Below are 23,158 nucleotides of genomic sequence, written 5' to 3' on the forward strand. Positions count from 1 at the left end.
ACTGAAGAAAGAGAATACTGTTAGAAACAATATTGCCAACTTTCATAGCAATACCACAACATTTTAAATTTATAATAAACTTTTAAGGTTTTCATTTGATCCTCCCTCGTAGTTGCATTGTTCTTTGACGTGTTGATCGCGATAGGTGGTGATGATAGGTATTGCCAAATCGCGCAAGGCACAATAGTAAGTACGAATATCCGCTGTTTTTGTCGTTGCTGATTGCACCTCATTTACGATCTTGACGGTGTAACGATAGTGCAGTTAGTGTATGTCGTGTGTGAGAACGCGCGCGTTTGAGTGTGACAATGTATTGAGAGACTTGTGTATTTGTGCTGTCATTAAAACAACTGCTTTGTCAAGTCGCCGTAAGAGATTTAAAAAATATTTGTTGCATTTGTAATTGTAAACTAAAGTACAGGGTGTCTACACCGAAATGCCCTATTTTTTGAGGCAGTTTAAAAATAGTAAATCTTTCTCGTTTCAGGTCTGACTTGTCCGTTGTGTGCAGAAGGTCTTAAAGTTGCTGCCTAAATTTTTTCAACGTGTGGCGCGCATTGGTGTTGGTGTAGTTGTCCATCGAAACCAAAATGGCGTCAGTGCAGGAGAAGGCACAAACTGTGCTTTGGTACGCGGAGTTTAAATCCATTGTGATGGTGCAAAGCAGTTTCGTTGTGTTTACAAGAAAGCAGCACCAGACGACAAGAGGATAAAATCATGTCACAGACAGTTTCTGGACACTGGCAGCATTCTGAAGCGGATTGAGGGGGTCGGTTTGTCTCCGAAGAACAAGTTGAGAATGTCCGCCAAGCGTTCCAGCGAAGTCCACGCAAATCAATTCGTCACGCTTCACCGGAACTTCAGATGCCACGTGCAACTGTTCATAAGGTCCTCAGAAAGCGGTTGCATCTGTATGCATAAAAGGTGCAGATTCTGCAGGCTATCAAGCCTGATGACAAGCAACGACGATATGACTTTGCATGTGACATGCTTAACCGAATCGACCGGAATCCTGCCTTCTTGTCAAGTGTAATGTTTTCTGATGAGGCCACATTCCATGTCTCTGGTACTGTGAATAAGCATTACGTTAAAATTTGGGGGTCAGAGAATCCAAACAGTATCAGGGAAATGGTGCGAGATAGCCCGAAAGTGAACGTTTGGTGTGGCCTCATCTGCGACAAGATCATTTGACCGTTCTTCCTTGCTGAGGAGACTGTCACAGGAACGACGTACCTAGACATGCTGGAGTTGTTTTGTTTTCCCCAGGTTGAAGACCTGCAACCAAACCTTTGGTTTCAGCAAGATGGTGATCCACCTCACTGGTCGCTGGATGTTCGGAAAACTCTGAATGAAACATTTCCAGGACGCTGGATTGGACGAGATGAACCCGTGCATTGGCCTCCACGTTCTCCGGACATCACACCATTAGATTATTTTCTCTGGGGTTACGTGAAGGACAGGGTGTTCGCCACTGCAGTGCGGGACCTTGAAGATCTCCGTAATCGGATTGTGGAAGTGATTGGTATCATCCCTCCGGACATGCTGCAGCGGACCTGGATGGAAGTTGAATATAGACTAGACATTCTTCGTGTCACCGCAGGGGCTCACGTGGGAGTGTTTTGATTTGTTGCTGCAATTCTTTTAAAAAAAAACTTAACTTGACACACAACTTATTTTTGTGAAAAAAAATTAATTAATTTCATTTCATTTTGTATATGGAGCAAATTGAAAATAGGGCATTTCGGTGTAGACACCCTGTATGTCTGATAAAAGGAAAAAACTCTCGGGTGCAGAATATTGTAAACGCAAACAAGAAAAAGAGTGCAATATAGAAAAACAAAGTGGAGCTTTGCACACATTTCTGAAACTTGAGGCAAGCGATGTAGTGAAAGCCGAAGAATTCGAAACCGGTGATTCTGAACTCGTGGCAGGTTGTTCTAATTGCGATCCTGATGATAATGGTGTATTTCAGCAAAAAAGTGAAACAGAATATCCTTTTGTCAGTGCTCAGGACGTAGTGGAACTGTATGAAGAATATACAGATAGAGCAACTGTAATAAAAAAATTTCACTCACAACTGAGGGCTACAATGATGGGGGTGGGGGAGGGCACTTGTATGTGTACCTTAATGGACACGAAAGATCTACGAATCATTTACCATGCCACAGGAAATGGGTTGTACAGTATAAATAGTCATGAAGAAATAATGAAAGAAAACAGGAGAGCTGAGAGTTATGCACGTCGGCAGAAACTATGGTGAGTAAATGCAACAGATATTTTATTACTAAGGGTTTAAATATATATATATATATATATATATATATATATATATATATATATATATATATATATATATATTATGGATAACTTATCTTCTCACATTATGTATTCTTTCATTTTATTATGTTAAAAATTGGTTATACCATGTGAAATTGCCACGGATAACAAGCTTACTTGTTCATACATTTTCTTTGTACGTATTATGGGGTGTGGGCGGCAAGAAGTAAAATTGCACGGGACGGTAAAATTCCTAGGGCCGGGGTTGTGGGACACATGTGTAGAGTTACAAGGCCATCATGTTAAAATTTACCGATTTTGTTTGAGTTTGAGTTTTTCTGTAGTTGTTAGTGTTAGTTTTACAAGGCTACTACTATGTTCAAACGTAATGATTCATGTTCTCACCAAATGTACAATTCACTATGCTTCACCTTACTGAAATATAGTCTTTGTAAATGGTAAATGTTAAGTGACTTTATAGACACCCGTATATGGAGCATTCCACGTGAAAGTGCCCCTGAACCTCAATTTTTATTATTAAATGCAATACTGTAACTTTATCCTATCTTGTGGTTGAACAATCTAAAAATTGCCATTTGGATAAAAATTTAAGTATTGTACATAATTAAGTAAGTTAGAAGGTGTTTTACATATAGTTTATTTTAACTTTTCTTTACTGTGTCTCACTTTAATTTTGCCTTAGAATATGCTGTTCGGAAGGTAAAAGAAACTAAAGAAGGACTAAAATTAAATGGTGTGACTCAGTTGTTAGCATATGCAGATGATGTAGACTTACTGGGGGATGATATAAATACGATTAAGAATAATGCTAAAATATTTTTCAAAACTGCTAAAGAGATAGGTTTGGAAGTTAACAAAGAGAAAACTAAATATATGCTTACAGGCCGAAACCAAGTGTTAGGTAATAATCAAAATCTAATTATTGATAACAACTCGTTTGAACCAGTTTCCAAATTCAAATACTTAGGAGTAATATTAACAAATGAAAATTATATTAAAGAGGAAATAAAAAGTAGGCTTAATTCAGGAAATGCATGTTACTTCTCTCTTCATAAACTTTTGTCTTCTCGTTTAATATCTAAGAAACTAAAAGTTAAAATATACAAAACAGTAATTTTGCCTGTAGCATTATACGGGTGTGAAACTTGGTCCCTTACATTAAAAGAGGAACATAAATTGAGAGTATTTGAAAATAAGATCTTTAGGAAAATCTTTGGACCTAAAAGGGATGAGGAGACAGGTGAGTGGAGAAGGTTACATAATTTAGAACTACATAATTTGTATTCATGTCCAGATATTATTAGAATAATTAAATCAAGAAGACTTAGGTGGGCAGGCCATGTGGCACGAATGGGAGAGGAAAGAGGAGTTTACAGGATTCTTGTTGGGAAACCAGATGGTAAGAGACCTGTAGGAAGGCCAAGACGAAGATGGAGGGACAACGTTGAGATGGACCTAAAGGAAATCGGTAGGGATGGAAAAGAGTATATAGATCTTGCTCAAGATAGGGACAGATGGAAGGCCTGTGTTGCTGCAGCCATGAACCTTCGGGTTTAAGAAGGCTAGAGAGTTAGTTAGTTAGTTAGTCTCACCCGTGATACCAAAACACAATTAATTTATCCTATAACTGTTATATCCCCCCCCTCAACTCCACTAGAATATTCAAATGTTAATTACCTACCTTCTCTCGTTGTCTATGTTTTTTTTTTAATATAAATTGAAAATTCCAGAAATTAAAATAAATTTCTTATTAAGTCAAGAGGCAGTCTCTATCTCTCCCACCCGTGACACAACAATTGTTCTTATGGCTATAAAAATTATTTTAAGCGTAGTTATGTTTAATCAAGTGTTTAGTTTCATAATTCATTCCACAGAAACTGTAACAAAAATGTTGCTCAACTATCACAGAAACTGTAACAAAAATGTTGCTCAACTATCAGTAGAATAGTGACTTCATTGTAAAAAAAAAATGTAGTCTGAACTTTGTGCTATAACCTCTCTTTTTCATCAAACTGAAATACGTGTAACACCACAGATTTCTTCCTGCACTGACCATTCTCGCGAATTCAACTTGGCATCATATACGAGGGTCATCTAGAAAATAAAGACTGTTTGGTTATACAAAATGAACAACACAATATTTATTGGGAAAAAACAATTCTGTTACATACCTGAAGCTTTCATCGCTTCTCTACATAATCACCTCCTACATTTAAACATTTGTCGTATCTGGGCACGAGCTTCCAATTCCCATGTTATACTCTTCTGCCGCAAGTTCATAAAGCCCGGTGGTCTCTGCATTCAAACAAGAGACCGCTCGCGCATTTCCGCCAAAAGGCCCTACGATCAATGCAAATCGTTATTGTGAGAGACTAAGAAAACTACGGCGAGCCATCCAAAACAGGAGGCGAGGAATGCTTTCTGGAGAAATTGTGCTTCTGCATGATTATGCCTGCTCTCATGCTGCTGGTGCAACTCAAGAATTGCTGGATCAATTCGGATGTGAAATTTTTGATCATCCACCCTATAGTCCGGACCTTGCTCCTAGCGATTTCCACCTTTACCCTAAGCTGAAAGAGTTTCTGGGTGGTAAACGTTTTGGAAGCGATGAAGAGTTGGAGAATGCAGTGACCACCTGGCTTTATGAACTGGCGGCAGAAGAATATAACATGGGAATTCTGAAGCTCGTGCCCAGATACGACAAATGTTTAAATGTAGGAGGTGATTATGTAGAGAAGTGAAGGAAGCTTCAGGTATGTAACAGAATTGTTTTTTTTTTCAATAAATATTGTGTTGTTCATTTTGTATAACCAAACGGTCTTTATTTTCTGGATGACCCTCGTATATACGGACTATTTTCTCGTCACGCATTACAAAAAAGAAACCTTGCCCTTGGCATATTTGCCTAGATTACGGCTACAATCTGTATTGGTATGTGTTATAACCTTCATCTAAAATAGTTCTCAAGGTTGGAATTGTTTGGCAAAATGGGCCAAAGGAAAATACAGGTGTCAATAACTATCCGCCAATCCCCACGTTTTCTCCAGCACTCACAATGTAATGTACGAGTTGATGAAGGTTCTACCAATCTAAAGTGATGAATGCAAGATATATCAACAGAGCAGAGGTATTTTGGGAGAAGGAAATGAGACTTTATGGAACGACCGCAAGGGGACCATATACTGTAGAGAAACCTCAACAAATTGTCAAAATCTATTAAATATCTGCAAAAATATTGAAAAATGGAATAAGAGTCTTCAAAAATATTGAAAAATGAAATAAAAACCTTCCAAAAATTGAGTAAAATGTAACAAAATCTGTCAAGATACTGAAAAAATTAATAAAATCTTGCCAAAATACTGAGAATACATAAAAGTTACTAAAAATATTGAATACGCCCCAAAAAGGCAGCTAAAATACTGAGCATGCAATAAAGTCTGCCAAAATACTGAAAAGTGTAACAAAACTCTGTCAAAATACTGAAAAATTAATAAAAAGCTGACAAAATACTGGGAAGACAACAAAACCTTCCAAAATATTGAAAATCTACTCCCTCCTAAAAACAGACAAAATACTGAACATGTATTAAACCCTGCCAAAATACTTAAATATTTTTTCAAAATCTGACAAAATACTGAGAATAAATAAAACCTTCCAAAATAATGAAAATCCCGCCCCGCCCCCAAAAAAACAACCAAAATATTGAACATGCATTAAAACTTACCGAAGTACTGAAAATGTAACAAAATCTGCCAAAATAATGAAATGTTAATAAAAACCTTCAAAATACTGAAAATGTAATAAAACCTGCCAAAATACTGGAAACGCAATGTAACCTAAAGATCAGTGGCGTACGCAAGGGGTGTTACCGGGTTTAACCCCCCCTTGAGCTTTTGAAATAATATGGAAAAGGCTGTAGAAAAAATTAAAAATGGCTAATTTATTATAGTCTAAGATCTGCGACAGTAATAATAATAATAATAATAGTCTACTACTAATAATAATAATTTGAATTATTATTCCCATGCAGCATGGAGAAAAACATAACATTCCAAACACAATCTAAGCGGCCGTAAAGTTCAATTTTGCAATTTTTTGCAAAAAGTCGCGCAGCGACTCTCGCGAAAATTGTGAAAATTCCTTGCTTCGTCGCAGTGTGCCGACCTTATTGCAAACGTTCTTCCAGGTACTGATTTCACATCCCCTTGTGAACTCTCAAGTGATGCTGAGTCTACATCCACATCATTAAATAATGTTGAAGAAGTGCTTTGTGAATCACCTAGAAGTGATAAATGTGTTCGAATATCTACAAACTTACTTTTGAACGAAGTAGACTCAGTGGAATTTAGCAACATGTATTCTCGCGCTTCATCATCATCCTGGGTGAGTTCCATAGGTAAAGCTAATGTAAATTTCCCCGTGCATATAGCACCGTGCCATGAAGGCACACGTAGTGGTGTGGTGGGCCCCACACATTATCGGTGATCAGCACCATGCTCCGGCAGCCTTTATCTCCCAGGGTTGCTCTCAGGCTGGGTGCGGAGACAAGGCTGGATAAATTCCAACCAATTCCTGGAATCGAACCCGGATCTCCCACGAGGTTGTCAGACTAGACCACCGCGGCTCCTTGGATGAATTTCATATTTTGATTATTTCAATAATTTAATATATTTGCTTGTTTTTATGGATTTTCTTCACACTTGAAATGTCTCACCTATCATATACAAATAACCGTTGACTAGACAATTATTTCGAAACAAAGAAACAAAAAAATGTAATTTTGTTATATTGCTTTCATAAATATATTTATGTAGATCTCTACTACTTAATAATAGTAGTGATATACGTAGTAACAGCAACTGCATTCGTAGTATTATTAGTAGTAATTAAACTAATTAATTAATTAAAAGTATTATTAATTAATTAATTAAAAGTATTATTAATTAATTAATTAAAGTATAATAAAACTATGGTAATGTGAATTTGTAGAAAGTTTTCGAAATAACCCCCCCCCCCCCTCTTGATGAAATCCTGCGTATGCTACTGCTAAAGATAGTGTAAAATACCATAAAATCTGCCAAAGCCATGAACATGCAATAAAAGCCTACCTAACGGCTACAATAACACAAAAGAAGAGCCGACAAATTGCAAAATAAAAAGGATGGTTTCTTGTTCTAACTGAAGTGAAGCTGATTACTATCATGTGTTACAAAAAATATGACTTTCATAAACTTTTGAGCACTGGAAATAACATTGCAACGGGTGAGATGATGCACTTAAGCGCCACTGAGAGAGAACACGCGGAAGGGAAAAACCTGAAAATCAAAATAATCGCTGGCCACTGCCCAAGAGGACCGCAGCTCAAAACAACTTCTGGCCGAGGTGCTTGTCTCCTGGCCAACGAGGCACCCGATACTCTCCGTCGACTCCAATCTCCTGCTCTCTGGACAACGGGTTTATTCACCCACGGAGCATCCATCACAAGCACGCTGACGGAAGCATGGGTTAAGGGTGACTGCGATAATCATCAAGAGATTATTGATTGATTGATTTGGTTTTACTTCCCTTTTTGTGCCACTTTTGGCTAATCGCTAAGATGAGGATGAGTGATGATTAGGACTGAGACGATACCACTTTGAACCGATGCTTGAAAATTTAAAATAATTAAAAGTTATTCAAAATATTAACACTAGTGTGTTTAAGTATGCCACTCTAATAATATGCATCAATTTACCAGGATTTCTTGCTTTAAAATACAGTAAAACCTCGTTAATCCGAACTTCGCTTAATCCGGACAGCCCCCCCCCACCCCCCCAAAAAAAGCAAAGCAGAATGCAAGGTTTTAAATGTGGCTAGAAGTGAACAAGATTGACTGATTTAGTTTGTTTTACTTCGCGTTTTGTGCCTCTTGGCTAATTTGCGACGATGGGGATGAGTGATGAAATTGATGAATGGACATTCACAAACAACCAAGCCCGAGCGGGATTCGAACCCGAGACCCTTGGCGTCGCAGCGTGATGTGCTAACCACTCGGCCACAGGGTCCGGCAGAAGTCAACAAGAGAACTTCCCAAAGAAAAGGCAGTCAACCACTGATGAAATTCTATTTCCCGCAAACTTTGTACTGTACTGTATGGTGTATTTAGGCCTATGCACTTTAAATACACCATAATAAACGTGTTTTGTTGCTATAAACGGAGTTTTAATGCACTTCCTACTGTTCTTTTAGGTTATTTCAGTTAATCCGGACTTTCGTTAAACCGGTCAACTTATCCCCCCATTAGTCCGGATTAACGAGGTTTTACTGTATTTGAGAATTATATCAGAATATTAAATTACATGTTACGTTATCACAAAATTCAGCTTTTTCACACAAAATTTGTTCAAAATTAAAAAGAAACTTCGAATTTTGCATAATTTCCATGATAATTAGACTCGGACATGTCGATGCATTTTTGAAGAGCATGCGACTCTTTTAAAGAAAGAATTTACAAGACTGCGGGCTCACGAAGGTTGAGAACCACTACTCTACAGGGCTTGGGCTGTGATTCACCAGTTTCATGTTATCACCATTCACCTTCATCGTTGCGATTAGCCAAAAGTAACAGAAAGGGAAGTAAAATAATTCAGATCAAAGATATATCTAAGGGAAAAACATTAAAAATCTGACTTTTCCAAGAATTCCACAATTTTCATCTGATGTTGCACGTTGCTTTCTTCATTCCATGAAAATATTCAACAGGCTACTGACCTATACCCAAAATTGATGTTATTCTCTATCAATTTATCACAATAATGAGTTTTTTTTCTAATTTTATTCAGCACATTACAATTTCACTTGACAAGAGCTTCTTGTAATGACAGAATTGAGAAAATTAAAATTAATTTAGTATAATTTCTGTCTTACTGTCAAGAACCTCAACAATCGCACAGGAATTAAAGAAATAACTGGGGACTACGAACATATACGTATCATTATATACAGGGTTATCCATTTGGGTATGGATATAATAAAACATTAATATAGAAACGTAAATGTGGTAGGAAAATGTTCGTGTTGGTGTTTTCGTGCGTGAGACATGGGAGTTTTGTTGTAGTGTGCACCCCCTCACTGGGCACAAGTGGTTCGTGATTTTCTTGACCAACATTTCAATCGTCGTTGGTGTGGCCGTGGGGAACAAACTGCTTGGCCTCCCAACTCCCCAGATTTAACCCATCCAGACTTCTTCGTCTGGGATTTCGTTAAAGACACCGTCTACTCACAGAAACCCACAGACCTTGATGATTTGAAACTCAAAATCATACAGGCTTTCGACAGAATCACCCCAGAGATGTTACACCAGACGAGGTATGAATTGAATCACCGTTATGAGTTGTGCAGAGTTCGTAATTGAGGCCATGTAGAAAACTGTACTAAACTGTTAGTAGTGTATAAAAACCAAATTCCCACCTTTCAGTCTTTTGTATACAATATTTCAGGTAATTACATTTGACCAAAAAAAATTGACATACATTTTATTTTATCCATACCCAAACGGATCACACGGTATTTTAAATATTTCAGTGGTTTCTTCGTCAAAATAAAAATCTGGGACTTATTCGTCAGTAACCATAGGCATTAGAGTGCTGCGGGGAGAATATTTCTCTGGAGCACCAAATAGTTCGCACGGACGACGCAAGATAGCGTAGGGAATCGAAAGCTTCTTCGCTCGAGCAAATAACGCTCGCCTCGAACAGGTAAAACGAGCGGTATACGCTCGAAGCCCAGTAGTACACGACTAAGCTTAATTTGTCTGTGGTAGTGGGTCCTCAAATATGGATCGTAAAGTGAAATTGAAACTTAAGTAAACACAGTCATTATCTCCATGTTAAAATATAGTTTCGTCTATTTTACCAACACACAGTGATACATAAAAATGAAATATATGATTGTGGGCTGAAACTGCCAAAGGGGATATTTTACATGTATGTGTCTACGATTATTGAGACATTAAAATGATATTCCATTGTATACGCTCGAGGGTGGGAGGATCGAAAGAGTACGTGCGAGCCAAAAGTGGTGCCATGCAGTACTCTAATAGGCAATGTTAATTGGAGATACGGTTGGCTGCATAAATATTACTACAGGTATGGTCCATCACTAATCAATTTTCGCTTATATGTAGGGACGTCAAGTTCTTGTTTTATTTTTCCCTAAATTTCGATGTTATTTTTTACTGCGATTCGGTGTTATTTTTCGAGGTTTATTTTTACTGTTCCTTTTACTTTTAAGATTTTCACAATTTCTTAGTTCTGGAAAATAGAGACAAATTTTAGTTTTAATGCAAAAACAGACCCATCACATTTCCCTAACAATGCGAAAAAATTCCTCTGCGACCTCAAAATACAGTTTTGTGTACACACACATACACGCCCCCCCCCCCCCCCAAACAAAACAGGTGCTTTTCCCTGAAAATTTTCCCGTTCCTACGAAACTTCCCTTCTGGGAAAATCCCCTCCAGCGAATTCTATTTCAGGACGAGGTAGAACACTGTCAGTCATGTCTGCGCAAACTGCAATGAATGAAATGTGACAATCTCTTTTGAATCGAACATTCACCAGCTAGACTAGAAATTTCAGATCTAATAGCGCTTCGTGGTTTGTTTGTTTTTTGTTTTTTTAAGACAAGTAGTGGTATCCCTCTTTTATATTGCATAATTCGAGGCGTTTTTCGCGTTAAAGTGCAAAATTCGGTGTTATTCTGAAAAATGGCATAATTCACGTTATTTCGCGACACCGAAAACTTGCCTCCTTTACCTACCGAAATACTAGGGACGTTCAATATAGAAGTTTCCCTGTGCTATAAAATATTGTATAAAGCAATGCCATTAAAAAGAAGCACATGGTTGACAAGCGCCATCCTTCGTCTACAAGGAACAACAATCGATTCGTTATCAGACTTGAAGGCGCATGCGCTAAAGGGCGAAAAGTAAATGCTTGTTCGGAAAACGCGGGCTCGCGTCATAAGGAGTTTAGAAGCATGGATGCTAAGGGTGTTCTGCTGATGGACTTTTTGGAGCGAGGAAGAACAATTAACGCTGACCGTTATTGTCAAACATTGGATAAACTGAAAAACGCAATTCGACATAAGCGACCAGGTCTCCTGTCAGCTGGTGTCATTCTTCTTGAGGATAACGCTCGCCCCCATTCAGCAGTGCAAACACAACACAAAATTGAAGAATTGGGGTGGGAACGGCTGCCCCACCCTCCATACAGCCCCGATTTAGCGCCGAGTGATTTCCATCTTTTTCCGGTGTTAAAGTCTGAATTGCAAGGTTACCGTTTCGAAACAGATGAAGAAGTGAAGCGGAATGTGAGAATAGTGCTCAATAGCCAGAGCCCTGATTTTCTTGCAAAGGGTATGGACAAATTGGTGCAACGGTGGGACAAATGCCTGAATCTCTATGGGGATTATGTGGAGAAGTGAGGAAGGATGCTCCTACACATGTATGTATACAGTAAGGTTGTTCGCTTTATATCCGACCATTTTCGATTCGGTGCTGCCACCTGGCGTATCGTGCTGGAACTATGGGTCTGCTGGCGGGAGCAGTGTTGTATCTGACCTTGTAGGTGCGTGAGTGTTGGTAGTGAATGTTATCAAATGGCGCCGAAAATCAACCGGTATTGGGAGGGTTAAGTAATGGCCCTTTTCCATGCTAAGTTTTCATACGTACGCATTGTGAAACACTCGGGGTGACTACTGCGAAAGCTATTGTGGCCCGTTACACACAACAGGCTCTCCTCGCGAAACATTCACCCACGAAAACCACCAGGAGAAGGGCTGCAAGCAAAGTGTCACATACCGTGACATTGACGGCAAGGGGAGCAGCAACTTTGTTCGTCAGTGCAGGGAAAGTTTCCCTCGTGGCTTTATAGTTGTGACGAGATTCGGATATGAGGGTAAGTTGATGATACGCAAGGTGGACAAAAACGTGAAGGTGAATGCCAGATACTTCCAAGACTCCATTCTGTCACCTATCTATCGGAGAGACATCGCACAATTGTATGGAATGGACGCGAACCAGGTGATGATCCATATGGACAAGGCTTCGAGTCATACCGCCAGATCATCACTACGTTTTTATCAGGAAATGGCAGAGGAATTAGGAATTCATGTCATTCCGTTTGAAGACATTCCTGTGAAAATCCCAGATGCCAGTCCAATGGATTTTTGTGCATTTGGACTGTTGAAAAGATGGTCTATGGAAAGCTTGCAGGGAGGAGTGGGACAGAATTCCCATGGAAACTGCGATGTAGGGCGATAGTCCACAATGATGGGGATCCAATAGAACATAATCGGTGATTGCGGCGCGGCATCTCTTAAGGTCAGTACCCGTCAAAAATGGTCGGATATAAAGCGAACAACCTTCTGTATAAGTTTCCGTATGCTGTAAAACAATTTATTTTTAAGATACATTAAAAAACTATATTACATAGTCCCAGCACGATACGCCAGGTGGCAGCACCGAATCGAAAATGGTCGGATATAAAGCGAACAACCTCTGTATATTGAACGACCCACGTACATTTTAAATACTTTATTTTGATTTCCTCAACTTTTCGGTGTTATCGTTAAAACGGAAACTTCACGTCCTTACTTATATGTAACTAGTCTTTATAAGGAACAGAACTGTATTGATGCTGGCCAATTCAAATATAGAACTGTAGGAAGCAAGAATATGCGAGGGAGAGAGAGAAAGATCAGGAGCAAAGAGAGAGGGGGATAGAGAGCAGACCAAAAGGGGAGAGAAGAAAATATCAAAAAGGAAAAAAAGAGAAAGAAACGAAAAGGACAAGAGTTTGAGAAGGGGAAACTTAAGAAAAGCACGGTAATTCCATTTTCGAGGCCACAGCCCAGGTGAGAAGGCTTCAGGTGTTACACCCATTCCTCCTTCTAATGGGGCGAAGAGCGACCCACAAATAAGTAGAGAAATAGGTCGAGAGAGTTGGCTTTCGTTCACGTCTGCAGAAGAAGCCTGTCGTGATGTGATGATCTATTTGCTTTTGCTGCTACGAAAGGTGATTGGTCGGGACAGGCTCCTTTGTCAGCAGTAACCACATTTTTTATTCAAGTCCTAGTGAAAACATACAAATCCGTGTGGGTTCTTTCACATTTCATTCTTACGATTTTTAGGGAACTTTCAGACCAGGCACGTAGCCAGGGGGTGGGTTCGGGGGCTGAACCCCACCTCGAAATCCTAGAAATATATAATTTAAATAATGTATAGTTATTGTCCTCCTCCGTAGTCGAGCGGGTTAAGGCGTTCACTCGTCTTGAGATCGTTCGCTGCGGGACGGCGTAGGTTCGAATCCGGCTCTGGTCGGAATTTATTCGGCCTACGTATAGGGCCGGTGGCAACCCACCATCGTGAGGAAATTGGGAAGCTCCGAGTGAGTGAGCGTAACCCGGTCGAGAAGACCTACAGTAAACGGCTGGGGGTTCGTCGGGCTGATCACCCGTCCCCCTTTACTGGTCTAAGAACTCCACGCTCCAACAAGGTGACGGCGGAACAGTGTGGGAGGGAGACCAGCAGTCGGTAGGTAAGCCAAGGCCCTTCAAGGTGCTGTAGAGCTGTGGGTTATGTTTATAATGTATAGTTATAATTAATTTTACTTCATTAGCAGCATTAAACATCTTGTATACTGAGAAATACATCTTCAGTGGATCTCCCCCCGCATTCTTCGCCTCTAGATGGCGGCTGCTGATACGGGATGACCCCCCCCGAAATAAAATTCTGGCTACGGCCCTGTTTTAGACCGAAGCGACAAGGGCCTCTTCAGTTTTAACAAAGCATTCACCCCGAATGCCCGAACAACAGACTGAGGCGACACGTGCAGCTTGTCGGGTCGCTTCGGTTCGAAAAGTTGCATTTATTTCTGAACATTGGTTTCCTACATTGGTACACACACGTACACTGTCGCTTCTGTCTGAAAGCTGCCTGACATAACTGCGACTACACAGGGGTTACAGGTTTTAATCGCGGCTTGGGCATGGATGTTCTTTGTTTTAAAAAATGCATATGGATAAAAAAAAATTCCCGTTCATATAGCACCGTGCCATGAAGGCACATTTAGGGGATGTGGGGGGTAGAGCTCCACACATTCTTGAGCTCGGTCATTTTGGATATATTGTGATAAGCACCACACTCCAACCGCCTTTACCTCCCCCCAGGGTTGTCGCCAGGTACCCATTGATTTGAGGTTGGGTGAGCCCCAGAGCTGCTAGGCCCCCGATTTCTTTTTTATGTATGTTGTATTACATGGTTTGATTTGAATTGTTGAGTCCACTTTATGCACAGTAAGGCTAACCGGGACTGAACGTACAGTTTAAAGGGGGATCCCAACCACGTGCCTCCACCGGGTATCGAACCCGAGACCCCTTGATTACAAGGCGATGACGTTACCACTACGCCATCGGAGAGGCTTTGTATTACATGGGAACGTCTGAATACGTCTCGTCTTAGGAGCTTTCAGACCGAAGCGACAATCGTAACCTTCAGAAATAAATGCAACCTTCCGTTCCGAAGCAACTCGACAAGCTGCATGTGTCGCTTGTGGTCCGTTTTCTCAATAGCGTGCATCGTGTGGCTCGGTAGCGCATGTGCAGTGAATGCTTTTCTGCAAAAGAGACTGGGCGTTTGTCGCTTGCTGCTACGATGTGAAATCCCAGTTTCGCTTCAGACTGAAAGATTCCCAAGTGTGGCGACGAATTGGTAAACGATATGCCTTGAAGAATCTGCCAAGAAACTAGCCACTGGCAACCGTGCCGCAGACGACATGCTGAGTAACTTATGGATTCGCGAATTGGTCAATACACAGTGGCGGAGAGCTTGGCACCTTCGCAAATCTTCAGAGGATGCTTCAAGGGCATCAGAGTCTGTATATTGTTGCATGTTAAATGCGGAAAATCTATTCTCAACACAATATCAGAAATAGAATCGAGAAAACAGAGTCCACGGGGTCAGTCGGGCAGCTTCCATATCTGATAGTGCTGTAGTACCTAACCTATGATTTTCCTCGTGTTCAGCGCACATTTGTACTCCGTTGAATAAAAATATGTATCAATCGGTTTTGCATTGTGAACTGACAATGATGATGTGTTTAAAAAAAAACAGCTGCAAAGAGCTCCAAAACAATACCAACATCGTATTTGCAGGACTACCCAATACTAAGAAAACGTTGTTTCACGTTTTTTGGCAGATTTAAAAAATATGAAAATTAAAAATTCCACTTTCTGCTTGCACTGGACAAGTTTTCTCTTTATTTATAGAGTTTAAAAGAGAGCGTTCGTTCGGAAAACAAAATAAAAAGGCGCTTTCTTGTTCTCACGACGATAAAAAATCGAAAGCATACCTGAAAAAATTTGGTTACCATAGCTTAACACAGAACTGAATAAGCTAAATTTTGATGTAAATCGTTTTATGTAGGTCTACTGGTTGATATTTAATTGGAGTCCAAACTTGAGTATCCATAATTTTTAATCAGGCAGTAGTGTCGTTCTCTTTAAACAGAAATGTCGTCACCTTGCACTGAAGCGGTCCCGGGTTCGATACCCGGTGGTTCAGATCGTACTTAAAACTGCAGGCAGGTCCAGTTCCGATTAGCTTATGAGCACTAAGTTTCCTTAAACTCCAATTGAAAGCATTGATTTACAAACATCAGTGTGCGCCTGTACACATCTGCAACCCGCATGGCACTGCAGATATGCGGGACTGCATAACTTTTAAGGCAAATCAAATTCGATTTGACTCCTCCTTCGTCGGTCTTATGTTACAGTAGAACCACCGACAAGCAAAAGTGACTGAGCAGACCCGCGACTCCTATGCAAGGTAATCCCGCGTGGAGGGGAGGGGCAGAGTGGAGCATGCTTCCTTAAGGCCAGAGTTGAACCGATGAAGGAAAAAGTCCGCGGAGACTTTTGGCCGAAGGTTCTTTTCCTTGTGGTCGCTCCATATCTTTGGTCCACTGCGAGGATGAGGAGCAATTCTAGTTTGCCTGCAAGAATGCACAATTTCCAAGGTGTACTATGTGGAAGAGATCGAAATTTCACTTCGGAAAGGGTTCATGGTTACACCAACGACAAACCCAATCCATCATCTAAACTCGTTCGATCTGGTACCATACTGTCTTTACCCCTACCCCACCAATACACTTTCTTTCTTTTTGCATCTTCCTTCTGTTTCTCTTTTTTTTCTTTGCAAGAGAAAGAGAAGAAAAGACGAGGCAAAAGGCAGGGTTAAAGAGGAAGGACCTGGGAAGATAACCATATCTTACTCTCTCTCTCTCTCTCTTTCCCTCTTCTCTCTCTCTCTCTCTCTCTCTCTAGTATGGAGAGAGAGAGAGAGAGGTGTGTGTGTGTGAAAAAAGAACGAAAGAAAGAAGTCCCTTCATCTTATCTTACCACCCACCGACACACACACGCACACTGCAGAGGAGAGAGAGAGAGAGAGAGAGAGAGAGAGAGAGAGAGAGAGAGAGATATCACTATCTCTCTCTTTCCATTCCTCTCCTTATCTCCTTTCGTTCTCTTTATCAAGGAAATAGAGAAGAAAGGAGAGGAAGAAATATCTCTCTTTTCTTCTCTTCCCTCCCAGAGAGAGAGAGAGAGAGAAAGGAGGAAGAAAAGGAGAGAGAGGGGGGGGACGTTCTCCCCTGCCACTTTTCTTCCTTCTTCGGAGAATTAATAACCTTAAATTGCTTGTTTGATTTGCTTTATTTTGATTTTCTGCTACTTTTGGCCAATGGCGAAAATGAGGATAAACAAATCCAAATTCTTGACTTTTTTCGTTGTCCTTAACCTATATTTATTCGACTCCTACTTAGGCAAAATTGGAAATTAGCAATTAAGAAGATGAAGATGCAAGATGAAAACTAAAGCTATATTTAACAAGAGAATTAGACTTGCCTTATCAATTAATGCATCCTGGAATGCATTTGGCAGACTAGTGAGGCTATGTGGGGCTTTGTTGTCGTCCCTATATATTAGTGATTGTCCCTTCATCCATCTTATCTTAATAAAAATGATTAAACTATGAAGCTCAAAATTACTTAATTCACGAAATGCGTGTTACTTTTATCTTCATAAACTTTTATCTTCTTGTATAATATCTAAGAAACTAAAAGTAATTTATATGGATGCGAAACTTGGTCCCTTACTTTAAAAGAGGAACATAAATTAAGAGTACTTGAAAATGAAATCCTTACAAAAATATTTGAACATAAAAGAGATGAAGAGACAGGTGAGAGGAGAAGGTTGGATAATTTGTATTTATGTCTGGATATTATTAGAATAATTAAATCAAGAAGAATTAGATGGGCGGCCATGTGGTACGAATGTGAGAGGAAAGAGGAGTTTACAGGATTCTTGTTGGGAAACCTGATGGTAAGAGACCTGTAGGAATGTCAAGACGAAGATGGAGGGATAACGTTGATACGGACCTAAAGCAAATCGGTAAGGATGGAAAAGATTGGATTGATCTTGCCCGGGATGGTGACAGATGGCAGGTCTGTGTTGCCTAGCAAAAACCTTCTGGTTTAAGAAGGCTAGAGAGTTAGTTAGTTGTGATCAATCAATAAATCAATCTTCTATTTTGGACCTAACAGCTTTTAAGCAGTTTTCTGTAAATGGTTTCTTATTGGAACATACATGTATTTACATTTAAATTGTCGTTATATATTTACCCCCATTATTTCACAGAAGTTGTATTAAGACTATTTAGAACAAAAATAAAATGATTCCCCTTTAGAATTTCATGTTACGTTTTCTTAATTGATTCATTTAGTTTATTTTACTTCGCGTTTTATGCCTCTTGGCTAATTTGCGAAGATGGGGATGAGTGATGAAATTGATGAATGGACATTCACAAACAACCAAGCCCGAGCGGGATTCGAACCCGGGACCCTTGGCGTCGCAGCGCGATGTGCTAACCACTCGGCCACAGGGTCCGGCTTTACGTTTTCTTAAGAATGTTAACAAACTATATCCCCCTTGAACATCCGAATTGGCCACCAAACTCATCAAGTGTATTGGGAATTGAACTTTTAAATTACATAAAGTTTTATATAATGTATTTCTTTCCCTATTATATTTTGGATATTCCAGTATTATATGATGCGCATCAAGTTAGTTATGAAACTCAAGATTTCTTATAAGGACAACAATGCCATATCGCGCATACAATTTCTATTGTTCTATTGTATTGACAATGTATTGTTGTAACCACAGTAACTATTTGGGAAGCATGTTCGAAACAATCCACAATGGATCCCCCATCTAAAAAGATCAAACTGGAGCGCATGGTGAGTTTTAAAATGATTGTCTTACTCTTTTGCATACGTTCTTTGCACTGTAAGTGGAAAATATGATTCTCAAAGATTTATTCCGTGAAGTATGAGGACAGTTCACACTAAACGGGTTTTTGGACCTCACAAGAATTGATTCTTCTTTTAATGAAAGTATGTTGGAAAGTTCATTTTCAAAATGGCGACTGCTTTATTATTAGATATATTCTACTGGTGATTTAAAATATCGACGCTGCTAAACTTATTTGCATACAAAGTAAATTCAATTTGTTGCACCTGAATTCTTATCTTAAGGCGAAGAGCGACAGTCTCGCACAAGGCGTGCAGTTATTTCAATGCACTGCTACTAAAAAAGAAAAAAACTGAACAAGAGATTATGAATTTCTTCCCACGTTACAAGTTCATTATTAAGCTAGATACAAAAATAATTTTCAGAACCCCGCGTATTTCTTATGGAGAAAAAAAACAACAATAATTTCAAGTTATCTTCATATAGCTATTATCGAAAATGCAACAATAACAAGAGAAGCACAAGTTAGTGAACAACAGAAAGGATACTGATTTTACTGGGCCAGTCCTTCAAAACACTAAGAAATCACTGTTCAAGATCAAAAACTGGCCTTTACTGGCAATGAGGTATATGCCACATATCTGTTCCAGTGTAGTTCACTGAATATACAAGACTTTGTGAAATAAATTGGTTTATAGTTGCATCAATTATGCATTATCTCCATTGCTCTTTAATTTTGCCTTAGAATATGCTGTTAGGAAGGTAAAAGAAACTAACGAAGGACTAAAATTAAATGGCGTGACTCAGTTGTTAGCATATGCAGATGATGTAGACTTATTAGGGGATGATATAATAAGAATAACGCTAAAATATTTTTCAAAACTGCTAAAGAGATAGGTTTGGAAGTTAACAAAGAGAAAACTAAATATATGCTTACAGGCCGAAACCAAGTGTTAGGTAATAATCAAAATCTAATTATTGATAACAACTCGTTTGAACCAGTTTCCAAATTCAAATGCTTAGGAGTAATATTAACAAATTAAAATTATATTAAAGAGGAAATAAAAAGTAGGCTCAATTCAGGAAATGCATGTTACTTAATAAATTTTGTCTTCTCGTTTAATATCTAAGAACTAAAAGTTAAAATATACAAAACCGTAATTTTGCCTGTAGTATTATATGGGTGTGAAACTTGGTCCCTTACATTGAAAGAGGAACATAAATTGAGAGTATTTGAAAATATGATCCTTAGGAAAATCTTTGGACCTAAAAGGGATGAGGAGACAGGTGAGTGGAGAAGGTTACATAATTAGAACTACATAATTTGTATTCATGTCCAGATACTATTAGAATAATTAAATCAAGAAGACTTAGGTGGGCAGGCCATGTGGCACGAATGGGAGAGGAAAGAGGAGTTCACAGGATTCTTGTTGGGAAACCTGATGGTAAGAGACCTAGAGGAAGGCCAAGACGAAGATGGAGGGACAACGTTGAGATGGAACTAAAGGAAATCGGCAGGGATGGAAAAGAGTATATAGATCTTGTTCAAGATAGGGACAGATGGAAGGCCCGTGTTGCAGCAGCCATGAACCTTCGGGTTTAAGAAGGCTAGAGAGTTAGTTAATTAATTATAGTTGCATCAGTTGGCAAGTGTCAAAATGCACTCTTCAATTTGGAAGTGATGCTTGATAGAGGAGAAGGGGATCAAAGAGAAAGTGAGAAGCGAAACAGAGAAGAATTGGTATAGCTACAGACTGCTACAAGCAGATGTTATCAAACACGAGACTAACAGATTGCCCCCGAATACTAAAAAACGGGAAAATCCCTCAGTCACCTCATGTTTTCTCATCAGCTGACACACCCACACAAGCAAGGATATGAAATTACGTTTTTTTTTAAAATTTTGAATTCCTTTATTTTACTTAGCTTTCTGCCGCTTTGGCTAATCGCGAACTATTTAACTCTCTAGCCTTCTTAAACCCAGCAAACAAAGGCCTTCCATCTGTCCCTATCCTGAGCAAGATCTATATACTTTTACCACCCCTACCGATTTCCTTTAGGTCCATCTCAACGTAAACCCTCCATCTTCGTCTTGGCCTTCCTACTCGTACAGGTGGCTAATCGCGAAGATGAGGATAAATGTTGAATTGATGAAAATACATTCACAAACACATATGGACACAATAACACACGAGCCGGCCTCCGTGGCGGAGTGGTTAGCACACCGCGCAACGATGTCAGAGGTCCCGGGTTCGAATCCGGTTTGGGCATGAATGTTCTTCGCGTGTTCCTTCATCAATTTCATCATATCACCGCTCATCCTCATCTTCGCGATTAGACAAAATTGGCAGAAATGCAAAGTAAAATAAACAGAATCAATCAAACAATAGCGCACGAGCCCACAGAGGATTGTAGTGGTTGTGAATTAAGACGCCAGGGCGTAGTTAGCCTGCAAGAGAGGTTGATATGTGGTTACCCTAAGTGAAATTATCCAAATCAAGTTTCTATTAACCCACATTTGCAACAGTATTGCACACGTTTAGTCACGCCGACCTACGTTGCGGAGTTGTCATCGTAAGGCACTACAAATCCAAAGGCCTCACGTTCGAACCCTGGGCAACCCATCATCCATCTTCCTCGTAGCGATTAAGTCAAGAGTGAGAAAAGCATCTAGCATAACTCAAATATGACTGGAGTTTTTGTATTCAGTCTACTTGATGCACAGACAGGCTCATCGGAACTGGACCTACAGTTTCAAGCGGGATCCGAACCATTATGCTCCTCCACTGAATATCGAACCCCTTCGTTGCCCTCCCAAATTACACTTCCGATTATCAAAATGATTTAATTTCATAATTTGCAGGTGACTGAATTGGAACTTTTCATCAATATTTCCAAGATAAAAACCTTAAATAAATATAATTTTTAATATTCCGTTTACATTAACTAACGTGATTTATCGCGTCTAGTACAGCACACAGAAAATGCACAATCTGAGTCGTTGCTTTAAATCCACTTTATGCACAGATAGGCTAATCGGGACTGGACCTACAGTTTAAAGTGGAATCCGACCCCCTGTGTGTCTCCGCCGGGTATGGAACCCCCTTGATTACAACGAGACGACGTTACCACTACGCCATCGGGGAGTCCCCCCCATTGACAATCTGGTATATGCAATTACTGACGGGGGGGGGGGGGAATTGATACTTCAAAACAAATACCGTTCGAAATCGAGGAAACTATGCCGAAAGTTAAAATACGTCGAAATCCAAGTTACAGTCAACCCTGAGTTTGAAAATCTATGTATTAATCTAGCATGTCAAAACACAGTAAAAACAAAAAAAAATGTGTACATATACACAAACAAATGTTATTTTGCACACTCACCTCGGATAATTAATTTCTGCCAAACGACGTTGTTTACGTGTCCTCTTCAGTACAAAGGTTGATCTTTCCCGTTCAATGGCCTGCGTTCAATATACCAGGACGGAAACAATATCGCTCTCTCACGACTTAAGAACTTAATGCATCCACTCATTCACATCACATTTGTTATTGTGGTCCATTCTACGCCGGTCCCCTATATTTGAGTACGTTTCGGATCGAGGCTGAACACTAGTTCCTGTTTTCCGCGCGGTGCTGACATCTGTTGGCGACCGCAGGCAACTAAGCGTGCAGTCTTGGAAATTGCGTGCGTACAGCTGCAACCAGGCATGACTCACAAAAACAGATGTAACAATTTTTATGTAAGTGGTCTTGCGATTCTTCCAGAAAAAGCCCTTCTGACTCTAGCGCGACAGAATGTTGCTGAATCATTGTTACTGTTGCTTTTTACCTTGCTAGAATGTTCCTACCGCAACAATTACGCTAATACAGGCGGGGGCATATTCTCTCTTTTCAATCGCGAACAATCATGGTGACAAATGAGCACCATTTACGCCGATATTGCATCAGGGTCATGATACCCAGTATTTACAGCCAAATGCGATGGTTAATAGCGACGATGAGGATGAATGATGATGGGACACTCGTAAAGAACACCATACCCAGGCAGGGAATCGAACCCGGGACCCCTCTAGTCCAAGTGTGTTGTGCTAAACACTTCGTCACGGAGGTCGGCCGCAGGTCTCACGTGTTCCAATGAGAATGCCCTCCACACAGCGGCACGACCAATATTCTTTCCTGGGCAGGGCTCAATGGAGCAAAATTTTCAACATGACATTTTGTAACACATTTTTTTTATTTATAACTTGTCTTTTTACGTTGTTTGGATGGCAATGGTGGACAATAAAAAGTGTATTCACTTGGTTTACGAACGTATGCCATTAGAGGCACATTAATTAACAACTATGGCAATCGGAAACCAGGAAACTGTAGCTTAAAATTACAGAAAAATTGCACAGTTTTCGTTCCTAAAAATACGCACAAATAAAAAAAATATTCCAAAATCACATTAACCCGCTTCCTTCACCCTCTCCAATAACAGTAACATTCCATCGGCCATTACGAT

At 39.8% G+C, this 23,158-nt stretch overlaps 2 protein-coding genes across 6 annotated transcripts in view; one reads left to right on the forward strand and one right to left on the reverse strand.

Moving 5' to 3' along the window:
• LOC145978209 (uncharacterized) overlaps positions 1-23,158 on the reverse strand; it is a 101,096-nt gene that overhangs the window by 67,804 nt on the left and 10,134 nt on the right. The window contains exon 1 of one of the 4 annotated variants that reach the window (XM_083110659.1): positions 22,036-22,291. The exons of the other annotated variants lie outside the window; for them this stretch is intronic. The gene's annotated coding sequence lies outside the window, so the exon portion shown is untranslated. Of the gene's footprint in view, positions 1-22,035; positions 22,292-23,158 lie in introns of those variants that run through there. 4 annotated transcript variants of the gene reach the window in all.
• Npl4 (nuclear protein localization 4) overlaps positions 18,571-23,158 on the forward strand; it is a 117,687-nt gene continuing 113,099 nt past the window's right edge. For both annotated transcript variants that reach the window (XM_083110653.1, XM_083110651.1), the window contains exon 1: positions 18,571-18,635. In XM_083110653.1, the coding sequence (XP_082966779.1) occupies positions 18,597-18,635 (39 nt within the window). In that variant the 5' untranslated portion in view covers positions 18,571-18,596. The remainder of the gene's footprint in view (positions 18,636-23,158) is intronic.

Source organism: Lepisma saccharinum, chromosome 24 (genome assembly GCF_977018435.1).
Source record: "Lepisma saccharinum chromosome 24, izLepSacc3.1, whole genome shotgun sequence".
NCBI classification, from domain to species: domain Eukaryota; kingdom Metazoa; phylum Arthropoda; class Insecta; order Zygentoma; family Lepismatidae; genus Lepisma; species Lepisma saccharinum.